Genomic DNA, 23,146 nt, shown 5'->3' with positions numbered 1-23,146 from the left:
CCCCTAGCCATCTTTTGAGTTTAAAAGTGTGCGATTGAACACACAACATCACTAAACAACAAACACCGGTAGGAGTCCACTCAAAATACTACAGGGCATCTTTGCATAGCAAGAATGTCTTTGCAATGACATTAATTCCATTATACCGTTCTAAAACTTCGTTGTTAGGGCATATGAGTTATACGGATTTTTTATTTTATAATGAGTTGTTAAGACTTAAGAATTAAGATTAGTTCAGTTAACCTTTGTACATCGAACTCGTTACCAAAAAGGTTTTTAATGAAGTGTCATTTTCATTTGAAATAATTATGGTGTTAGCTGATCAGATGCGAAATGCAGGTTTTCCAATTTATAAAATATGAACATACGAACTTAACAACAAGCACCAGTGGTCTAGTGGTAGAATAGTACCCTGCCACGGTACAGACCCGGGTTCGATTCCCGGCTGGTGCATTTACTTTTTGTTTCATTGCAATTATATGAGTAGTCTTTTAGGTATTAATTGATCAGTCAGTTAATTATATGATTTTATTTTTGAATTGTTAGCAGTTTTAACTTTTAAACCTTTTAACACTACACCTTTTTCAGTCCCTATGAATTTTTAAAGTATTACATTTTGTGTCATAACAGATTACATGTATTTTAGGTATTAGATTTGTCAATTATATGGTTTTATTAACACTTAAATTTGTGATAGTTTATGTGCTCTATCATATTACACTTTTTGGCTTAGTTTTTCAAAGATTCTACACTGTTGATTCACAAATAAGACGTTTGATTCTTGAAATAGATGTTTTTACGTTAAGTTCTGATCATTATACCTATGCACTCAAAAAACAAAATAGAAAACAATAATAAAAATATCTTCTTTTCCGTATATGGATAACATTGTTTCTTCATTTCCGAAAACCTTTCTTCTTGACCTTACTAAAGAACCAACTATTTGATTTACACTCATTTACTCGTAAAGTTATAGAAACTGTGATTCATGATCGATCTTATAAGAGTTGGGATCATTATACGTGGGCTTGTTTTTACATATATGTGATTGTTCTAAATATGTCATATGTGTAAATAAACTATTTACATACATGCAATTATATCCTCATATCCAAAAAATATTACAGATTGTAGCTCGAAAATTTAGATATTTATACATGTTAAGGTAGCAAAAAGTATATGTAAGAAATCTACAACGTGATTGTTAATTATTAACACTGAACTAAAGGAAATCAAACTCTATTTTTGAAGAGAGATATATCCAAAAAATATCCACATTTTTATCAATTATAAATTTGACATAATTCACCGGGGCCAACCAACCAACAATGGCCCATCACAAAGTAGCCCACTAAAAAAGAAAAGTAGAATGTAAAATGTTTAGTTGTTTTCTTGATTTAGGTGTATCATCTTTGCTCATAAGCCATGCTAATTTTCTTTGTACCGTTCCAATTTTATCGGATGCCCTGAAGGAGACAAATGTTTAGCCGTTTAGATAGTGGCTTTTAATTTGTATGTATTTAAATTTCTTTTACGTAGATATTATTTCTATGTCGAAAATCTAAAGTTTCAAATGTGTTTAATATTTTGTTTATAAAATTGAATTTATTAACGTGAGTTTTATAGTAGGTTGAGAGGTTGATTAATAAGTCGGAGATGAGGAATGTTTACAAAATTACCAGGGAAATAAGTTAAAGAATAAACCCTCATATTAAGGTTGAAGATCAGAAAATGAAGAGTAAACTTTTTTTGCATGGCCGTCTTTTTGGTTACATTTTCTTGTTATTTCGGTCCACTTCACTAACATTGTTAGTTTTTTAATTAGTGTAAAATGACTAATACACCCCTTAATAATATTAATAGTAGTAATATTTATAATAATAGTATCATGAAAGGACATTTACTCTTATGAAACCAACATATATTGTGAAGAGACGTTTGTTTGTTCATGCAAGGAAAACAACAAAAGTTGTGCACTTTGATGTAAAGAAAAATAACTATTGAGATTTCTTTTTGCCTTTTAACCATTTCTTTTATTGACCCAAAGTTTTACACTTTTACTTGTAACCTATATGACCAACCATTTTTGGCATCCTTTTGGAAAACCATCACCATATACATCAAAGTTTTTTTCTTTTTTGATTATAAATACATACACACACTATATATATATATATATATATTATTACATTTATTTTCTTTATTGGTGGATATATTTATAGAAAAACAGCAAAATATTTTTGTGTTGTCACTTTGAACAGATGGGAAAATGTGAAGTTGGGGATATTGAGTAGTACTTGGTGTTGAGATGTGTTTTTTGTGGTGTATGGAAAGTGACTTGTCAAAAAATGGAAAATAACACATATGGAGGTATGGATAAAACCTTCCAAGACAACATAATAATTCAAACTCCAGAAGGTTATATTTTCTATATTTAAGAAACCTAAGCTACCCCTTTTACTTAGTTGAAACTACTATATCAAGATATATGTACTACTCTTAATGCATGGTATACATGTGTTGATAATTTTATGGGTATGAGATTTTTGGATCTAGGAAATGGTTTTGCCTGTGGTCCATTGGGTTGGCTCTGGGGATGTTATGAGTTATGGACCTTCTCTGTGGTCCTTAACCTAATCAAATTTATATGCACTATCTTGTGTCATTAGTTTCCATGTGAAGGTTTCTTGTCATTCCTCTACATTTACTACTAGTTCTATAGCGCAAAACGGTTAAGTTGAATCCGGACTTGCATTGATGACTTGTATAGTATGCTTCAAATGTTGTATGTTGTTCTAATTTTAAACATTTTATGTTTGGAGAATAAAACAGTCGATGTCTCAATCGATCTGTAAAATGGCGATAACATGAGGTATGCCTGATCATTGTAGTTTTTGAAACGGGTAGATCAGAACTTTGGTGCATAATGATTAATAACGATATTCAAGGCCTTAACAAATTGTCCGTAAGCAAAATGAGATAAGACAATTTGAATACATGAGTAAATGACTACATGCATAGGTAGAACTTGAGTAGGTCCATTGACCCCTCTTGTTGGTATAAATTTTTGTTGATACATGTATTTAATACTGTTGTACGATTTATCATAATTTGACCTCTTAATTTGTCGGCAGATATGTTGCATAATTTTAAAAATCAGATCAATGCCGTAATGTTAAAATGTTTTTTGGTCCGTTTGCGATTGGTTAACCATGTTAAGGTCCAAGGGTTTATGTTTATGCAATATTTCATCTACAACTTGGAGGGCACTTGATATATCCTTCCCTAAGAGAATGGTTGAAGTTGCTTTACTCCAAAGAATAATGACTTGTGATCTAGTGGTTACTAACAACATATTTTGTCAAAATGGACAAACATGTGAATATATTTTACAACTTTTAGTTACAAATTTATTTAATATAATACCTTTTAACTTAATACATTTAAAACTCAAATCTAATAAGCTTTCTTGACAGAAGTTCAATAAATAATAGTCAGTTTCTAGTTTCTACAAAGACTTTCACATTTGCTTTTAAAACTATTTAAATAAATACATGTAGACAATTTTCAAATATTAACATTTTTGTCACCGCATTAATCTTAATCATCCTAATAGTGATATCATTTGTTTAGAACACCTCTATACTCTTGCAGTTGTAGAATAATCCCAATTTAATGACATGTGCTATTATAAATTTATAACTTTGATAATTAAATGAATACCATTAAAATAAAAATTATTTGGTAAATAATGTTATCTATCAATAAAAGAATTAAGGACATGATATATACATAAACTTAGAAATATAAATATTTTTTTCTTTAGGTTATTTGTATTATATTTCTTTTAGTTCTTAGTGCTTTAATTTAATCAGTGTTCACGTGTAGGGGAATGGAAATTATTAGAGGGAAAAGATTTGTGATAAAAGAGATAGTGAGTTAATTACCCTACATTTCATAATTTTGTCACTGGTTTTCAGACAAGTGCCAACTTCTTTGTAATAATACAGGTTGGTTTTATTTACATGTTATCACTAACACTCGTTTATTCTAATCATTAAATGTCAATATCACTAACATGAAAAAGTAACAAATTATGTGTAGGTAATTTTAGGTTTGAGATTCTTGGCGATAATGTTTGTGATCTATAATTATACATACCCGTAGATATATAACATAAAAGTCACAAGACGAAAAACAATTTATTACGCGACAAAAAGATTGAGACAGTCACAAAGGTATGAAATTAAGAGACTAAAGAGACTTTTAAATTTGATGACTCGAAGAACTGATTCACCACTAACTGACTAATCGAATAACTAATTACAACATAACTAAAACACACGAAATAATATGCGCACGTGGAAAGTCAACATATCCGAAGCTCTATAAACGTCCAAACAACGTCTAAACGATGACATAACATTTTCTTTCAATGATCAAAAATAACAGGGTAACCTTGTTGTCACACAAAAGTACATGTCATTCAAAGTTCTAGAGGTTAAATCAAGATTGTAAAGGCCATGACCAGAAACCAGAAAACAAGTGGATTGGTCACACGCATGAAACAAAGTTTCATGGGAGTGACATTTGTGAGAGCAATGGAAATGGGTGGAGTGAAACAAGCTTGTGAAACTTTCTCTCTCTGTCATGTCTACGCCACATCAGCTTTCACATACCTATTTCACATCCACATTTTTCACTGGAAATACCCTGTGTGAAACAGAGTATGTGAAACCTCAATTATTTTATTATTATTTTTTTAATCTTTTGTTTTTTATATTATATAATAAAAATTTAATTAATTAATAAAAATTACAATACATTCAAAGACTAATAAACATAAATAAAACATTACAAGAAACGTTACAATATTTTAAAATAAAAGCATCAATAAAAGTTACATAAATAAACTACTGATTGCTTGAACGAACGTGAATACATTCGATCAAGTCCGTCGTTAATGCGTCATGAATCTCTCGGCTTCGAATTTCTTTACGGTTTCATCGTATTTTGTCTTCGTTGATTTCTTCGTACATAGGCGCATCCTCATTTGGGTTATGTTGACAAATCGCTAACCCATTGTCCTCTAAAATCATATTATGAAGAATAACACAAGCGTACATAATGTTCCTCATTTTCACTTGAGAAAAACACTTGGATGACGATCCACAATGTGCCACTTAGACTTCAACACCCCGAATGCTCATTCAATATCCTTTCTTGCTGCGTCATGAGCTTTTTTGTACGTTTGTCGTTTCACGCCGATGGGTTGCGAAAGCGGCTTGACAATTGTCGAGTAATCCGGATATATTCCATCGGCAAGGTAATACCCACGCTTGTAAAACGTCCCTCTAAGCTCAAAAGAGGAGTCCGGGGCCGTCTCGTTGATCCAATCGTCAAATACAGGAGATTGATCAAGTACATTTATGTCGTTGTTAGAGCCGGCAACACCAAAAAATGCATGCCAAAACCATAAGTCTTGGGACGCCACCGCTTCTAGAATAATACTAGGATATGGATTATCACCTCGTGCAAACTGACCATGCCACACAGTAGGACAATTTTTCCAATCCCAATGCGTGCAATTGATGCTACCAAGCATGCCGACAAAACCGTGTTTTTCGGCATGCTTCGCCTGTAACTGTTCAACCTCACTAGCCGTAGGCTTACGTAAATATCTACTACGATACAACAAAACAATAGCTTTAGAGAAATTGTAGACACATGACCTGATGTGTCGACCCGACATCTTCAAATATTCGTCGAACATATCACTAGCGGTTTCATACGCCATATAACGAATCGCGGCGGTACACTTTTGCAAGGTGGAGAAATCGACTCGACCTCTAGCATCAACCCGTTGGGTAAACCAAGGAACTTCTCGTTCGATGTCGTGTAGTATTCTTAAAAACAACTCACGACTCATTCGAAAACGAGTTTTAAACTCTGAGGCCGTGTAAACACACGGGGTGTTAAAATAGTCGTTTCGTAGTGCTTCGTGCGCAGCCGCTCTGTCACAGTTTAAACGTTCACGTCGGGTTTCGTGTCGTATTGACGAACCCGAGTCTTCTTGTTGTTGCCACCACTCATTACACCCCGTTGCGAAAGCACGAAACATAGAAGCGTTTTTTTCTTCGCTCGAAGACGAAGAGGAATAAGATGGTGATGACATTTTTAAAAAAATAATAGGGAATTTTTATAGATTATAGAGAGGAATAGAGTAGTTTTGTGTGTTTGTTTCTATAAAATGAGAAGGTATTTATAGATAAAAAAAGAAATGGAAAAAGTTTTTTTTTTTTATTTAATAGCCGACGGCTATATTTTAAAAATATTACCGTTGAATGGGGCTCACATGCATCTCTACACCAACATTTTGGCCGTGAAAGATATGGCGGAGAGGGGTTGGTGCCCCCTTCACGGAGGAAGGGGGTGGTGTTTCGCGCCCTTCACGGCACCAAAGTAAGTCTCACGGGGTCTCACGGCACCATTTCCACTGCTCTGATGTGAACTTATGTTAAAGCTTGATTATGTTGTTATATATGACATAGTGACTACTGTGAAGAAATAGTGGTTTCATGGGCTAGTCATAAGTCATAACCAAGAAAAATGCATGGTCAGGGGATATGACATCTTCAGTAGATCGTGAATGACTAGTTCTGTCACATATTATTTTTTATCTTTACTATAATAAAAAAAATAGTACATTAATTTACAATTTAATCATGTGTGCACTAACAAGAAGAACTTGGCTCTAGAAGATTTAACTGATATTTGAGGGCTGGTTGTGTGGGTTAGAATGGTCCGTAACGAAGGCATAATCTAATGTTCTAATGGTACCGAGATGTTAAATAAGGTTTTGTCTTTTCAAATCATGAGAGTTCAAATTTCATGAATGAAATATAATATAAAAAGGTCCTAAATAGTTCAAATTAGAATAAAATCAAATTTCTAGCGATATCTACCAATCAACAATTACGATGAGTGACCCTTAAAACCTTATCAATAACGCGGTGGGAGTTTTTCATATGCCTTTCAATCTTACATTATAGAAATTAGAAATGCTTTGATTAACAATCATTGAAGTGTGGTGACCAGGATCGATAAACACAAAACGAAAGTTTAGATCATAAGCTTGATCTTTGTAATTCTCATTAGCTCGAAAATTACAATACTAAAATCTCTTATTGATATAACCCACAAGCTCGGGTATATATACTAGTTTAAACATGAAAACCTAATTAGACTAGAATACAAACTCCTTATCATACTCAAATACTAATTAGTAAAACCATATTTAAATAATAATTAATTAATAAATTCCTTGTTGTCCAAGTCATTTGCTCGACTTATTCACCAAGTAATTTATTCCATGTAAACCAAGTCACGTGCTCAACTTGATAAACAAGACACGAACTCATCATAGGCTCGATAAGTCGGTCCAACGGAAATTACCTCTAACAATCATTACCTGCTAATTTTTTAATTATTTCTCTGTTTATTTATATTCGATTTTACTCTAGGTAATATGTATTTAAATATATAATTCTGATTAAATATTCATTAAATTAATTGTTAAGATTGAGCTTGATCAAATTTTTTTAAACATCAATTTCTTAGGATAGCAACAACTTGCATATGTGGAATTGTAATGGTAAATCCATGCTTTTCCTTTGTTGAGATTCATGGAAAAAATATGCTCAATTCTTGATAATTGCTAAGTACAAGTATCAAATAATTCAGTATAGAGAACTCTGTTTGAAACATAATTTTTGTTGTCTAGTTAAGAACTAGAATAACAATTGACTCCTTTAAAAAAAGAAAGAATAACAATTGACTTTATGATTAATAATCAACATAAATCGTATCTTGCAGTCATTTGTCTTCTTTGCACTACTTCAGTTTTAATCGGATTAAATCATCTTATCTCTCTATTTGGACTAATTAACTAGTTAATTAAAGTTTGTAACCAAATGCTTCTAAATCATTTGTCAGGTGGTATGACTAAAAATGTGCAAAACAATTTCCTTAGTGTAAATGACTTAAGGTGTGAAAACAAGGTAGGGTAATTATTAAAGCCAAATGGTAAAACATGCAATTCCATAGAAACCCGTTTTACAGTAAAAAATGATAATTCCAATTTAATCTTTTTTTTTTGTTGTTATTACATGCATTTTACAGAATAAGATAATTAATCTTATGCCGTTTTCTGTGTACAACAAGTTGGGTTTAGGCGAGCCGAGGCCTACCAAGATGAGTATCCAACTAGCTGATCCTTCTGTGAAATACCCTTGAGGTGTGGTCGAGAACATGCTCGTTCATGTTGATAAGTTCATTATCTTTATAAAAACAAGGCCCCGCAGAAAACAATTTTACAACCATAACATCGCTTGGAGTAATAGTAGAGTTATATAGATAACTATCTCTTACTTCATCCTTAACCCATTTTGGTAAAAAAAAAAGATATTTCTAACTCCCGTTATTGTAAATGATTGAAAGTGTGCAAATTGCAAAAGGTTCAAAAAGAAGACATCTAGTGTAATTAAATGAGTCATATGGTAAAATGTGTAATTTTATATAAACTTGAAGTACATAAAATGTAATTTACGCTAACTAATATTTCTTGGTATCATACCATCATAGATAGAACGGTGTAACCTCGTTAAGGTGTGCAGTAAAAGTGTTTATTTCCAGTTTTCCACCAATTATTTGAGGGTTCTAGCCTCAAAAGTAATATTTTTTTAGATTTAGCATATTATAGAGAATGTGTAACTTAGTTTTCTAAAATTCATACAGGATATGTTAACACGTGAGTTTCTCTGTCGTTAAAAAAAAGTTAATGTAGTTTACTTAGTAAGACGTATACTAGGTGTATACAGTAGTACCAAGTTCTTCAATTATCTACGAAATTTATACCTTTTCTTTTTCTTAATATTAAGAATCAAAATTTTTTATCACCTATAAGGAAAAGAAAAAAAGAAATGTGTTAAAAGAAAATGTCTTTTAAAGAGGCTATCCAACCCAACATCAATGTACCACGTCTCTTTTGGTTTGTTCAATTTTAAAGTCTCTGAAGAGGTAGGTCCCAGCAGAGACCAGTTGGTCCCGCAAGACTCACCTGGAGCAGGGACGTCTGCGCAAAGGCCATCTGCTCCCGCAGGACCCACCATGCTCATAGGATCTTACGCGCAGTACACAAGCTGAACACGCAGGGAAAGCCTCCCAATGGTGAAGTACCCCGCCTGTTCCCGCAGTTGCGGATACAAGCCATCAGGAAAGGCTACCCGCAGACAGCAGGGCTACACGCACAAGACATTAGCTACTTCAGTAGTCACATGAAGGGATGAGCAAGGCGGGAACAATCCCGCCTAAATGAGCCAGTCTGATTCTGAAAGATCTCTTGTACCATACCTACAGAAGTATGGATAGGACAGACGATCTGACCAGAACAGCCCATGAGCCAATCACAGGGTGACAGCTCATCGACAACAGGACGAGGAGGAGCACCCTCTAGTACTGTTTGTCACTATTAGCCGCTGCCTACTCACCAACCCTTACTGAGGAGCATGCGCGGCCTACAGTTAGTGGAATAGTGTTACTGTTGGCCGTAACCTATTCACCAACCAGCATGGCCTGCGTACAATCCACAGTAAGTAGGACGTGCATAATCTACAGTTGGTGGAATAGTGCAGCCGACTTTGTTACTGTTGGCCGTAACCTACCCACCAACCAGTATGGCCTGTGCATAGTCCACTGTTGGTTGAACAGGAATACTATTCAGCCGGCTGTACCTTCTAGAAAACCTACCTTCGGCTATAAATACTCCAACATCTTGGAATGGTAAGATCATCTGCTATCCAGTTATCTAGCAATCTCTTAATATACACTTATATTCAGAGCAACCTAGTCTGATTCTCACGCCGGAGGGTGGTCACAAGGAGGAACCCCCCCCCTTCTCAGTGACGAGCTTACGGTGTTTGTTTTGCAGGTCTCCTGAAGGACAGCCTTCTCAGCTAGACCTCATTCGTGGGAAACATTACTTAACCCTCAGATTATCTATAATCTGTACCGGGTCACTTAGTGTTTCTTCATTGGCGCCATCCGTGCATAAAAGCTAGAACTATTTTAGTTTTCACAATTTCTGAAGAAATGGTTAACGTTACTCCGGTCCAAAGGCCTGTAACTGACCAAGAAACCCCGGTAACCACCCCAGCAACTGGGGGGAACACCGGCGGTTATACAATCCTTACGAACACTACCCCGACTACCCAAGCCGGGGCAAGTGGAGTAAATATTCCATTGGGGTTCACCGATACCCAACTGGAAAAACGAACGAAGGTCCCTCGCCAAACACTAGATCAAGTGAAGGCGTGGGCCGAAGCACGGCAAAGAGAATTCCAAGCCGAATTGGATGAACGCTTGCGTTCAGCTCAACAGGCTGACGAATTCACCAGTACTCGCCAACACCTCAATATGAGCAGTGACTGCGAGTACTCAGAAGACGAGTTGGAGTCTGATACCGACGCGAACCCTCGCCATAAGGCGAAAGGGAAGCGTAAGGACACGGACGTCCAACCAAAAAGGAATTTTGGGGAAGCTTTTAAACCAATCGCGGAGAGAAACCCGCGTGACTTCTCCAAAACCTTTAGACCAACTGCCACAAATGCAGGAAGGTCAAAATTCGCAAGAGACATTGCGGAGGCAATCGCCCCGAGAAGTGCCAAACAAATGTCAAACATTGGCACTTATGATGGTCTATCCGACCCAGACGACCATCTGAACAGGTTCATTGCGGGGGCTACCGTCAGCAACTGGACGGAACCCACGTGGTGCTACATGTTCCAGATGACTCTGGTCGGAGCAGCCAGGGCATGGTTCGATCGTTTACCGATCCACCACATATATGACTGGGCGGACTTTCAGAACAAGTTCAGCCAGCACTTCAGCCAACAGAGGAAGTACACTGAAGAGCAGTGGACGATCCTCAACTGCGTGAGAGAGGAGGATGAATCTTTACTAGACTTCATCACTCGCTTCAACTCTAAAAAGCTTAGTCTCGGCAACATAAGTGAGGATCTGGTTCGCGCCGCCTTCATCCAAGGCGCCGAATACCCAGAACTTATCCGCACGTTGACGGGTAAGGATGGCATGCCATCCACATGGGATGCCATCATGACGGCGGCAAAGCGCTTTGCCGAGACGGAAAAGCAACTGGGAAGGGACCTTCCCCAGAGTACGCACCTCTACACGCAGAGGACAAGAGAGAACAATGTCCGGATCGCCCGGCAGAACAAAAAGAGGAGGCTAGGTATTTGGCAGTCAAGGGTAAACTTTGACACCTCATCCAGCTCTCGCCCTCTTGTTGGCGGAAGGGACAACACACACCCTTCAAATCGAAAACACCGGTGGACGCCACTCACAAAGAGCGTCACGGAGATATTTGCCACGGAAAAATTGCCATGGCCCAAAGCCCCATCGATCCGGCAGAAACCTAATGCGGATCAAAGCAAATCCTGTGATTTCCACGGGACAAAGGGTCATGGTACTGAAGAGTGCACATCCTTGAAGGATATTATTGAAACATTTGTTAAGGATGGAAGGCTTGCACATCTCGTGGCATCGATCAGGAAGGGAGGAAGGAATGACAACCGGTACAGAGGTAACGGACGAAAGCCCGTCGACATCAGCATCAACATGGTTCATGGCAAGGTCAGAGGAAGAAAAAGACAGGTGATAGAACCATGCGCGTGGAAGGAAGCTGAGGTGCGCTTCCCGCGAGTGCCTGGAGGCCCCAGCAAAGAAGGCCCCATCGTCATCAGAAGCCAGCTGGGGCACTACATCACCTCCCGCACTCTTGCTGACAACGGCGCTTCGTCGACAGTGATGTACAGGCAGTTCTTTGATAAGCTGGATGATGAAGACAAGGAACGCTTGGAAACGGTCTACGCTTCAATGGAAGGGTTTGATGGCAGTACAGAAACACCCCTGGGTATCCTATCTTTCCCCGTTACTCTTACTGATGGGAATCATTCACGCACAGAAGACGTGGATTTTGTCGTGATGAAAAAGCCACACCACACATACGACATCCTATTCGGAAGAGATGGGATGGCAAGATTCAACGCCGTGGTATCTTCAGTCCACGGCATGATGGGATGGCCAACAGCTGAGGGTGTAGCAATGATCTCTGGCATTCCCCAGGTATGCATTGCATCTGTCTCATCTAAACCCAAACTGAAGAAGGCTAAACCAACCATCACTGAACCGGAAAAATGGGCCTTCAATGGCAAATACCCCGACCAGGCCGTTACCATTGGACCAACAATTGTTGATCCCACCCGCACCTTACTCAAGCGCTTACTGCAGAAAAACGCTGACATCTTTGCGTGGACACCAGCTGACATGACTGGTGTACCCCGAAGTAAGGCGGAGCATAAGCTCAAATGCGATCCGGCTGTTACGCCAATCGTACAAAAGCGCAGGGTAATGGGGCCTGAACAAACTAACGCGTGTAGAACCCAAGTCAAGGAACTCCTTGACGCAGGCATCGTACGCGTTAGTAGATATCAAACATGGGTTGCAAATCCCGTAATGGTACCGAAGAATGACAAACAATGGCGCATGTGCATAGATTTCAAAGATTTGAACAAAGCATGCCCCAAAGATTGTTATCCGTTACCAGAAATTGATCTCAAAGTGGATTCGTTGGCGCCATTTCGCCTTAAATGCTTCTTGGATGCGTATAAGGGGTACCACCAAATCCACATGGCCATTGATGACCAGGACAAAACCGCATTTCGGACGCCCGATGGTACATTTTGTTATAAAATGATGCCATTCGGACTTAAGAATGCAGGGTCCACGTACCAACGACTAATGGACAAAGAGTTTCATGCCCAAATCGGGAGAAACTTGGAAGTCTATATGGATGATTTGGTCATCAAAAGCCTCGAGCCTGAGGCGATGTTGAAAGACATTGAAGAAACTTTCAACACGTTCCGAAAGATAAACATGAAGCTCAACCCGAGCAAGTGTTCATTTGGGATGGAAGAAGGGAAGTTCTTGGGAGTCATTGTTACTAAAGATGGCTTTAGAGCGAACCCTGAAAAGGTCGAAGCCATTGTTAAAATGGAATCACCTACCACCATCAAACAGGCTCAGACACTGAATGGGCGACTAGTCGCACTTAATCGCTTCTTGGCAAACCATGCGGATAAGTCGTTTCCTTTCGTGTCAACACTGAGAAACTGCCTGAAGAAAACGCACTTCCGCTGGACACCAGAAGCGGAAGCAGCTTTTCAGGAGATTCGGTCACGCCTGATCGAACTTCCAACGCTTACAGCACCACAAGCGGGAGAGGAGTTAATCCTATACCTTTCCGCAACAGATAGAGCAACCGGGGCAGTCTTGCTAGTAGAACGAAAGGGCATCCAGATGCCAATCTATTATGTTAGCCGTGTACTAACAGACGTAGAAACCCGGTACTCTACCCTCGAAAAATTGGTCTTAGCACTTATACACGCTTCACGCAGGTTAAGACGATATTTCCAGGGCCACCCAATCACCATTCTCACCAACTTCAAACTCTCAAATGTTCTAGGCAAACCCGAATTATCGGGACGTCTAGCCAAATGGGCAATTGAATTGGGAGAATATGCAATTAAGTACAAGCCAAGACCAGCCATAAAAGGCCAGGTCTTGGCCGATTTTATTGCAGAAGTCCCCGTTTCGCGGGAAAAAGAGTGCCAGGAGGAGGCTCAACCCTCCCCAGCACAGGACGTCAATGATGTCTGGCGACTCTACACTGATGGAGCAGCCAGTAACGAGGGTTCAGGCGCAGGGTTAAAATTAACCAACCCAGCAGGCCAAGAATATACTTACGCTATTCGGCTGGACTTTCCAAGTACGAATAACGAAGCCGAATGTGAAGCATTCTTGGCCGGTTTGAGAATTGCGCGTAAGATGGGAGTGAAAAACTTAGAAGCCCACGTGGATTCCATGCTGGTGGCCAACCAAATAAATGGAACATACACGGCTGTGAATGACACCATGGCCCTGTACCTCGCCCAGGCAAAAACCCTTATGCGTGATTTTAGTGATTGTAAAGTCATACACGTCAAGCGCAGTGAAAACAAATCTGCGGATGCGTTAAGCAAGCTTGCATCACTAGCCTTCACCCACTTGGGAAAGGACATCCGCATTGAACTCCTCGAAGCACCATCAGTCCCGCACAAGGAAATTTGTGTCATCCAGAACAATACAGAAACATGGATGACACCAATAATAAATTACCTTGCAGCAGGAATACTACCAGAGTCAAAAACACAGGCAAGAAAACTACGCTGTAAAGCACTGAATTATCAACTCGTCAATGACATCCTTTACAGACGTAACTTTCTTGGCCCACTCTTGAGATGTGTGGACAACCAAGATGCCGACTACCTCCTAAGGGAAGTACACGAAGGCATCTGTGGGGTACACGCAGGCCCCCGCGCTGTTGTAGCCAAGCTAAACAACGCGGGATACTTTTGGCCGGGGATGCATACGGATGCACTGGCATACATCAGAAAATGCAGGTCTTGCCAGCTTTACGCACCTAACACGCATCGCCCAAAAAACGAACTGGTTCCAGTCACTTCTTCGTGGCCATTTCAGAAGTGGGCCATCGATGTGACAGGCCCATTTCCTACAGCAGCAGGAAATGTTCAGTTCCTAGTGGTAGCCATCGACTACTTCACCAAGTGGATAGAAGCAAAACCTTTAGCCCAAACAACCGCAAAGCATATCAAAAAATTTATTTGGGAATTTATAATTTGTCGTTTTGGACTTCCACAGAATTTGGTGAGCGATAACGGCACCAACTTTGCTGACAAGAAGCTACAACAGTGGCTGAAAGAACTTCAAATCACCACACCTTTACCTCAGTGGCACACCCGCAAGGTAATGGTAAGGTGGAGAGAGCAAACAAGAGCATCGTCGAAGGCATCAAGAAAAGACTTTTGAAACACAGATCCGGCTGGGTGGACGAGCTTCCGCACGTCCTTTGGGCAAACAGAACGCTGAAGAAGGCCAGTACGGGGGAAACCCCGTTCAGCCTCACTTATGGCACGGAAGCCATGGTCCCGGTCGAAATTGGTCTACCCTCACCAAGGGTCTTGAGTCAGCCAGAAGACAATGATGCGGAAAGACGGTTGGATCTTATGCTAACCGAGGAACGCAGAGATTTAGCCGCAGTGCGTGAAGAGAATTACAAACGACAAATGCAAAAGTACTACAACACGCGGGTAAAACTCTGCAACTTCAAGGAAGGAGACTACATACTGCGTAACAACGAGGCTTCGAACCAAGAACGCCCAGGAAAGTTGGCCCCAGTCTGGGAAGGGCCATATGTTATCAAACAAGTTCTGGGAAAGGGCGCATACCGGCTCGAAAGGCTCGATGGCACTCCCATCCCAAGAACATGGAATGGAGCTCAATTACGCAAATGTTATATGTAGATCAATTCCAATACTTGTAAAGAAAAGGCCAAGAGCCACTTCTAATGGAAATGATTCTCCTTTCATAATGTGTTTACCTTTATTCTTATGAACTCCCCGCTGGTGCCGGTGTTTACCATAAAGGGGGAGAAGTAAGTCGTTACGTGTGGAAGGCGGCAAAACCCGCATAAACACAACGTTAAAAATAAGGGAAACCTACACGCAGGTAGGATGTAAGTAAAGTTTAGCCATCCTTGTAAGTGCAAGTGACGGTCTTATCCGCACAATCACAAATAAGGAAGCAAAACTTTAAACTATCATTTACCACGTTCAAAGGTTATCCTAAAAAAAAAGAAAAAAAAAAAAATAAATAAATACAAGGAAAAAAGGAAACCCTACACGCAGGTCAGGTATGGGTAAAGTTTAGCCATCCTACCAAGTGCAAGTGACGGTTCTATCCGCACAATCACGAAGGAGGAAGTGAAACTTTAACCCACTATCAACCACGTTCAAAGGTTAACTTATCCTAAATACTTAGAAATGAGGAAAACCTGCACGCAGGTCAGATAAAGGTTAAAGTTTAGCCATCCTACCAAGTGCAAGTGACGGTTCTACCCGCACAATCACGAAAGAGGAAGCGAAACTTTAACCCATCATCAACCACGTTCAAGAGGTTAACTTATTCTAGAACACTTGGAAAATTGCTAAGTTAAACTAAGTATGCAAGTCATGAGTTTATAAAGCAAGGAATCCAAAGAAGGAAATAACAATCTTATACGCAAAAAAGATTTATATTTCAATAATATATTACAAGAATGGCCGGGTTACTACCCGCCTAGAAGAGAATCTATACAAGTTTAAGCAATGGAAAGGGATCTTCGGGGTCAAGCTTCAGGGCCGCCTCCACTAGGACCCGCTCCGTCAGAAGAACGGGGTGGTTCGAGGAAAGCTTTGAGGACAGCTAACCCATCATCAGCAACAGCTACTTCATCCACCTTTTCCACCACTGGATGCGGGAAGGCGGCGTATTGGTTCAATGCTTGGTCGTAAATGGCTTCGGTATCCACATCGAACAAAGGGAAGTTGGAAGGCGGGACGCCTTTCTCAACAAACCCTAGACCAAGCATGAAGCCGGCCTTTTCCCCATCATCATGAGAAGCGTTGAGGGCTGCGGTCATAGCATCATCGTAGGAGGTCTCTGAAAAGACCCGACGCACAACCTACAGAAAAAAATACAAGTATTAGAACCTTTTCTTACAAAAGAAATGCGTGAAGACAAATCTAAACATACCTGAGGCAACGCTTCTCGAAGAAGCCATCGGAGGGCAGCTTGAGCTTCGGTATGGGCGCGTTCGGCTTCGCTCTTGTTAAGGTTGGCAAGTAAAACTTCCTTAGCGGCAGCCTCTTCGACGCCCTTAAGCTTCCGCTCGGTTTGGTCAAGCACCCCCCTCTGGTCCAGGATTTCCTGGAGTTTCTTGGCATCTTCCATTGCCAAGGCATCATGAGCGCGTTGGAGAGCCTCTAATTTGCCTTTCAGCTCCTCATTCTCCAAACGCAGAGGCTCAGCAACGGCTTCAGCCTGGGCAGCCCTCTCGGTTGCGTTTCGCGCAGTTTCCCTGGCCAGCCGAAGCTGTTCATTCACAGCTTGGGCAGCCTTGGAACGGGCCTCGAGTCGCGCCTGAACTTCAACCTCGAGGGCCTTGAAGGCCTTCTCCTTGGTGGCGGCAGCTGCCGCCAGCTGTTGGTTCTCCTCCCGGAGAGCACGCGCTTCAGATACGTCTTTGGCGCGAGCTGCTTTCAACTTGTCGTTTTCACGACAAAGCAGCTCGATGCGCGGCTGCATCCGGGCCTGGAGAACCCGAAGCTCATTGGTTAGCCTACCCTCCTGGTAGCTAGCCATGGCTTCCCCCAACGCACCATGAGGAGCAGCGTGGCGAGCCCAGTCCACGCACTCCACAGGGGTACGAAGGGTTGTTCCTCGGCGTATGTTCCATCGTGGAACATACACTTCATTGGAATCCGACACTGCAAAAGAAACAAAGACAGTAAGGAAAAGATGATAAAAAAAGGGGAAAAACAAAGGAACCCTACGCACCTGTAGGGTCAATGACAGGCCGATATCCGCCAAACCCATCACCTGAACCTAAAGGAAATCCATCCAACAGGTCAGGCAGATGGGAAGGTGGCAAAGATCGGCGGGAAGCCCTGCGCGTACCTGATGGTCCGGCTGTCGGTGCCGGTGGCGCGGGCATGGTGGCAGCCGCCGTGGTCGCCGTCGTGGTCTCCGCCGCGGTCGCCGCCTCCTTAAAAGCAGCAGTAACCGCCGGTTCCGTGAAGGATGCTGTAAAAATCGCACTCACGGCCGGCGGTGACGTCATCTCGGCCGGAACAGTTGGCTCGATGGAACGAGCAACTGGACCAGCGGATGCAGGTGCAGGCGACTGGGTCGACGCCTCAGGAAGGCTGACCGAGCCTACCGTCATTGGCGAGGAGGTACTCCCCTGCGTTTCACCCAGGATTGCGTCAACATCCACGCCTGCACAAAGAAGAAAGTGTTAAAAGAAAATTATGAAGTGACAAATCTACAAAGGCATTATGATTATACTTACGGGTTTTCTTGACCCTGAACGTACGGACGGGCGGGGAGGAACCCGATGGAGCCGGCCTCTTGGTACCGGTCACCGTCGTCTTCGTTGGTTCTCCGGAGGTAACGGTCGTAGCCTCCGGAGCAGTGGTCTTCTCACCACCGGGCTTCCCCGCCACCTCTTCACTATCTGACTCCGTGTCAGATAGAACCACTGGATCAGCTGTGGCCTTCTCCTTCCCCTTCACGCCGGCAGCAGTCTTCTTCTTCCGCACAAGGGGAGGACCATCTGCGGATTCCTCAGAAGAAGATAGGATGTAAGGATTTCCAACAGCGGGTACAGCATTGAGGGGTTCGGGATAAAATATCTCCTTACCTGGCCGCCGGTGGCTCAGGATCTCTTGGCCTGGCGGATAGACCTCCACAAACCTATCCGCCGTTTGCTCCAGGATGGGCAACTCATTGTCGTCCAGAGCACGAGTGCCCACCCGCACGGGACGGTCAGCCTCCCGCGGGAACAGGAGCGACTCCAAATTATTCCCCTCTAAAAGAAAAGAAACAGTTAGAAAAATAAACTAATATCAGCAAGAAAGACAAGACATACCATAAGGAATAGAGTTCAAACCGTATTCGAGAAGGATAGGAAACCGAGACGCATCCTTCCATACCCGGCTCATCCCCAGCAGCACCATCCCGGACTCCGCAAACCGGTAAACCGGAGATTGGACCCGGGATATCTTCGCGAACCATTCCGCCTCCTGGTAGCTGGAAGCGTGAAGGCTCGGAAGCGCTTGACCCTTCTTGAACTTCATAGCAATGGGGATGGCGCGGGCAGAGATGTAGAAGAACTCCCGCTTCCACGATCGGAGACTGCGCTCGGTCAAGCAGATCTTTAAACCCTTTATACGGGTTGTCAGGGTGTACCACCCTTGGACGCACCTCCAAGTATAGAAGGTCATCAGGCGGTCCACGTAGGGCTCAATACCCAGAATCCGGCACACCCACTCGAAGTGCCGGACCTTGGCAATCGCCATCGGATGCACCTCGGTCAGGTGCACCCCGTGCCTCTCCAGGACACGGTACATAAACTTTGTCAATGGGAACCTAAGGTTTCCATAAACAAAGAATGCAGCATATACCCCGATCTTGCCACTGGGGGCATCGTACACAGTCTGGTGAGATTCAGGAAACTCAGGCTCGAGAGACTCGAGCATGAACTTCCTGACGATGTACTGGTACTGATCGACAGGTAGAGCACACTGGCACTCGCCAGCAGTACTCCTATCGTCGGCTACAGCTTCAGCATCATGAGAAGACATTTTTGCAGAAAGAAGTGATTTCGGGAAAATGCTTGCCTGAAAAAGGGGAGTATTTGCCGGAAATCACTAAGAAGAAGAAGAGAGGTGAAAGTGTGAATTGCAAATAACCCTCTTCCCCTTTATATAGTAATCGCAATTAATGCGGTGAATTTAATGCGGAGGAGAGAGAAATCGACAGTGCAATGAAACTATGACACGTGGCAAAAAGCAAGCTGGCAACAGCTGTTGAAAGGACGTGCCAGTAACTTCGCGGCCACGCGCCCGAAAAAACACGCCCACGCGCCTGAAAAAGCGACTGGAATGACCATGTTCTGTCACGTCACCATAACTTCCTGCACGTCCTGACACAGTCAGAAGAAACCGTCACACGACGTTTCAGATGTTTGGATTGTTCTTATCCTCACCAACCTTTCGAATTTCAAAATTCAAAATTCAAAAAGATTCAAAAGTAAGCGGGAAAATACCCCTTACCTTGGCAACCAAGTAACCATAAGACGGATGCGGGTACAGTGTTATGGTCAAAACCTTCCACATACCTAGCACCCGCAGGGAATTGAAGCCAAGAATACCCCGGCAACAAAGTAACTATAAGACGGGTGCGGATACAGTGTTAAGGCAAAACCCTTCACGTACCTAGCACCCGCAGGGAATTGACGCCAGGAGTACCTTGAAAGTAAAGTAACCGTAAGACGAGCGCGGGTACAGTGTTAAGGCAAAACCCTTCACATACCTAGCGCTCGGCAGGGAATTGAAACCAGGAAGGATCTTCTGGGCAATGCTTGTGGAAACGGAAATAACATCCCCGCATAGCGGGAACGTCGAGAACTACATTGTTTGAGGCTCCAGGATGGAATTGGTGGTTTAAACATAATTGATCACTATGTTCAAAACCACTAAAACCTCAAGGAGAATCCACACAAGTGAGACTCAACGCTCCTGACTTGTGAGAAGGTTACATACCTACCCGCATCATACCCAAAGATCAAGCAAAAAAATCGGGAATTTTTTCAAGTGACATTAGGAAACCCGCGGGAAGAATCCCCACGGAGAACCTTAAAACTAGAAACCCTTTTCAAAACCCCTTGCTCAAAGTCCAAAAGTTCACCTCACTTTATTAAACATTCATGAGAAGAACATTGGACTGGGGGGACTTGAAGAGGTAGGTCCCAGCAGAGACCAGTTGGTCCCGCAAGACTCACCTGGAGCAGGGACGTCTGCGCAAAGGCCATCTGCTCCCGCAGGACCCACCATGCTCATAGGATCTTACGCGCAGTACACAAGCTGAACACGCAGGGAAAGCCTCCCAATGGTGAAGTACCCCGCCTGTTCCCGCAGTTGCGGATACAAGCCATCAGGAAAGGCTACCCGCAGACAGCAGGGCTACACGCACAAGACATTAGCTACTTCAGTAGTCACATGAAGGGATGAGCAAGGCGGGAACAATCCCGCCTAAATGAGCCAGTCTGATTCTGAAAGATCTCTTGTACCATACCTACAGAAGTATGGATAGGACAGACGATCTGACCAGAACAGCCCATGAGCCAATCACAGGGTGACAGCTCATCGACAACAGGACGAGGAGGAGCACCCTCTAGTACTGTTTGTCACTATTAGCCGCTGCCTACTCACCAACCCTTACTGAGGAGCATGCGCGGCCTACAGTTAGTGGAATAGTGTTACTGTTGGCCGTAACCTATTCACCAACCAGCATGGCCTGCGTACAATCCACAGTAAGTAGGACGTGCATAATCTACAGTTGGTGGAATAGTGCAGCCGACTTTGTTACTGTTGGCCGTAACCTACCCACCAACCAGTATGGCCTGTGCATAGTCCACTGTTGGTTGAACAGGAATACTATTCAGCCGGCTGTACCTTCTAGAAAACCTACCTTCGGCTATAAATACTCCAACATCTTGGAATGGTAAGATCATCTGCTATCCAGTTATCTAGCAATCTCTTAATATACACTTATATTCAGAGCAACCTAGTCTGATTCTCACGCCGGAGGGTGGTCACAAGGAGGAACCCCCCCCTTCTCAGTGACGAGCTTACGGTGTTTGTTTTGCAGGTCTCCTGAAGGACAGCCTTCTCAGCTAGACCTCATTCGTGGGAAACATTACTTAACCCTCAGATTATCTATAATCTGTACCGGGTCACTTAGTGTTTCTTCAGTCTCTATATTTTTATTTTTTTAATTATTGTTTTTGAACTCTATAAATTAAAGGAGTCTAAAATCTTTGTTAATAAATAATCATTTAGCCGCCAAGCTGCATATAATAGTTATGTCACATTGTCACCTTCAATCTAAATAAATTCAAGTGAAAAATAGAGTTAGTATTTATTATTTAATTAACCAGCTAGTCAAGGAGGCCAACTCGAGATATGTAGGGCCACTAAATCTCTTCATCTAACATGATCTTTAACAACTTAAAAAAGGATTGTGATGTGAAGAATATTATGTAAGGCTGTAAAAGAACCCCTTGTGTGATCTAGTTCTTAACCGCGTCAAGCACCGAGAGGAAGATGGCGAAGCAAGATCGACTATAGTTAGGTTTCGGGAAGCTCACGACTAGAAGAAGTGATTCTAGAAATGAAGAAGAAATCAATATTGACGCCAGAGAATATTACGCGATTTTTAAAAGATATAATTATATAAAGGTTTGAAGTTGATTAATATGAATCAAGGATAAAACTTTTATGTTGAGATTACACTATTACATTTATATTATTATGTATTTTATTTTAGCTAGCTGGGGTGGGTCCCCTCTTTAAGGAGTTGCGATCTAATTTAAATGTGAAAATTCGCCGTTAAAAAAAAGCTAGATTTTAGTAACTTTTGATTATATCATCAGTCATCACCCACTTGGCCACTTTTCATTTAATATAAAGTTTTTATTGATCCTTTAATATATATGTTACTAATACTTAATTTGTTTTATATAAACTTTTATAAAAATTAAGTTATCATTTTATATAAAAATAAAGTTGGATCCATCAACCAACATTAGAAAAAGAGGTCTTTCACTTTAAACAAAGTATTGAAAGCCAAAAGTTGCTTTACACTACATTTTCCCTCATTTCTTCTTGGCATAATGGAACCTATGGACCCATTTTACACCCTTTGTCCCAATATAAAAAATAAACAAATAAAATATAAATATATATTTTCTATTCGAAGAGATTGCATTTTACTTCCTTATTTTATAAAATAAGTGTAGTTAATATCCGATCTTGACGTATCCGAATGTGGAGTCATTAAAAACACCTTAGAAACAACACTTTGTTACATTTAAGAATTTCAGCAGGCAAAAAAGCATATAACCGTATGTTAGATACTTACTACACGTGTGGGGCCCACTTATTAATATTATTTGTATTTTTATATTTTTACTTTCATATTTTTATTTGTAAAATTTTAAAAGGTAAAGCTAGTTTTGTCATTTCACGATCACTTTAATAAAAAACGTTAATGTTCATCCATGTCGAGAACCATTTTATTACTCACATGCGTAATTATAGAATATATCAAATACATGATACCGCACAAACGTTCTTCGTATTAAACAATAATCATTATATGAAAACTACAATATGAATTCCAAATTTCTATTTGTGCAATTCGCACCAAAATAGTTCAAAGATTGATGACAATCATCTCTCATCTGCATCACCTTCTCTATCTTCCATCATTTCTTTTTCGGTTTTCTCTCTCATCCCTCCTCGCGCACGTCATCTTTCATCGTTCATTCAATTCAATGACTTTCTTC

The 23,146-nt window shown here is 41.3% G+C and overlaps 1 protein-coding gene and 2 non-coding genes across 3 annotated transcripts; 1 reads left to right on the top strand and 2 right to left on the bottom strand.

Moving 5' to 3' along the window:
* The first annotated feature begins 382 nt into the window (after nucleotides 1–382).
* TRNAG-GCC (transfer RNA glycine (anticodon GCC)) lies at nucleotides 383–453 on the top strand. The gene has a single exon. It is a non-coding gene; the product is annotated as a tRNA-Gly (tRNA).
* A 921-nt stretch (nucleotides 454–1,374) lies between these two features.
* On the bottom strand, nucleotides 1,375–1,477 carry LOC143573845 (U6 spliceosomal RNA). The gene has a single exon (XR_013142490.1). It is a non-coding gene; the product is annotated as a U6 spliceosomal RNA (small nuclear RNA).
* A 3,729-nt stretch (nucleotides 1,478–5,206) lies between these two features.
* Nucleotides 5,207–6,175, bottom strand: LOC143573833 (uncharacterized). The gene has a single exon (XM_077058619.1). The coding sequence runs from the start codon at nucleotides 6,173–6,175 to the stop codon at nucleotides 5,207–5,209; it is 969 nt and encodes a 322-aa protein (XP_076914734.1).
* Between the last annotated feature and the right edge of the window lie 16,971 nt (nucleotides 6,176–23,146).

The sequence above is a fragment of the Bidens hawaiensis genome, unplaced genomic scaffold (assembly GCF_021521415.1).
Source record: "Bidens hawaiensis isolate Kalapana, Puna unplaced genomic scaffold, B.hawaiensis_p1.1 tig00026651_1, whole genome shotgun sequence".
Lineage (NCBI taxonomy): Eukaryota > Viridiplantae > Streptophyta > Magnoliopsida > Asterales > Asteraceae > Bidens > Bidens hawaiensis.
Note: the sequence above shows the minus strand (reverse complement) of the source record. Positions and strands in the feature narration are given on the sequence as shown.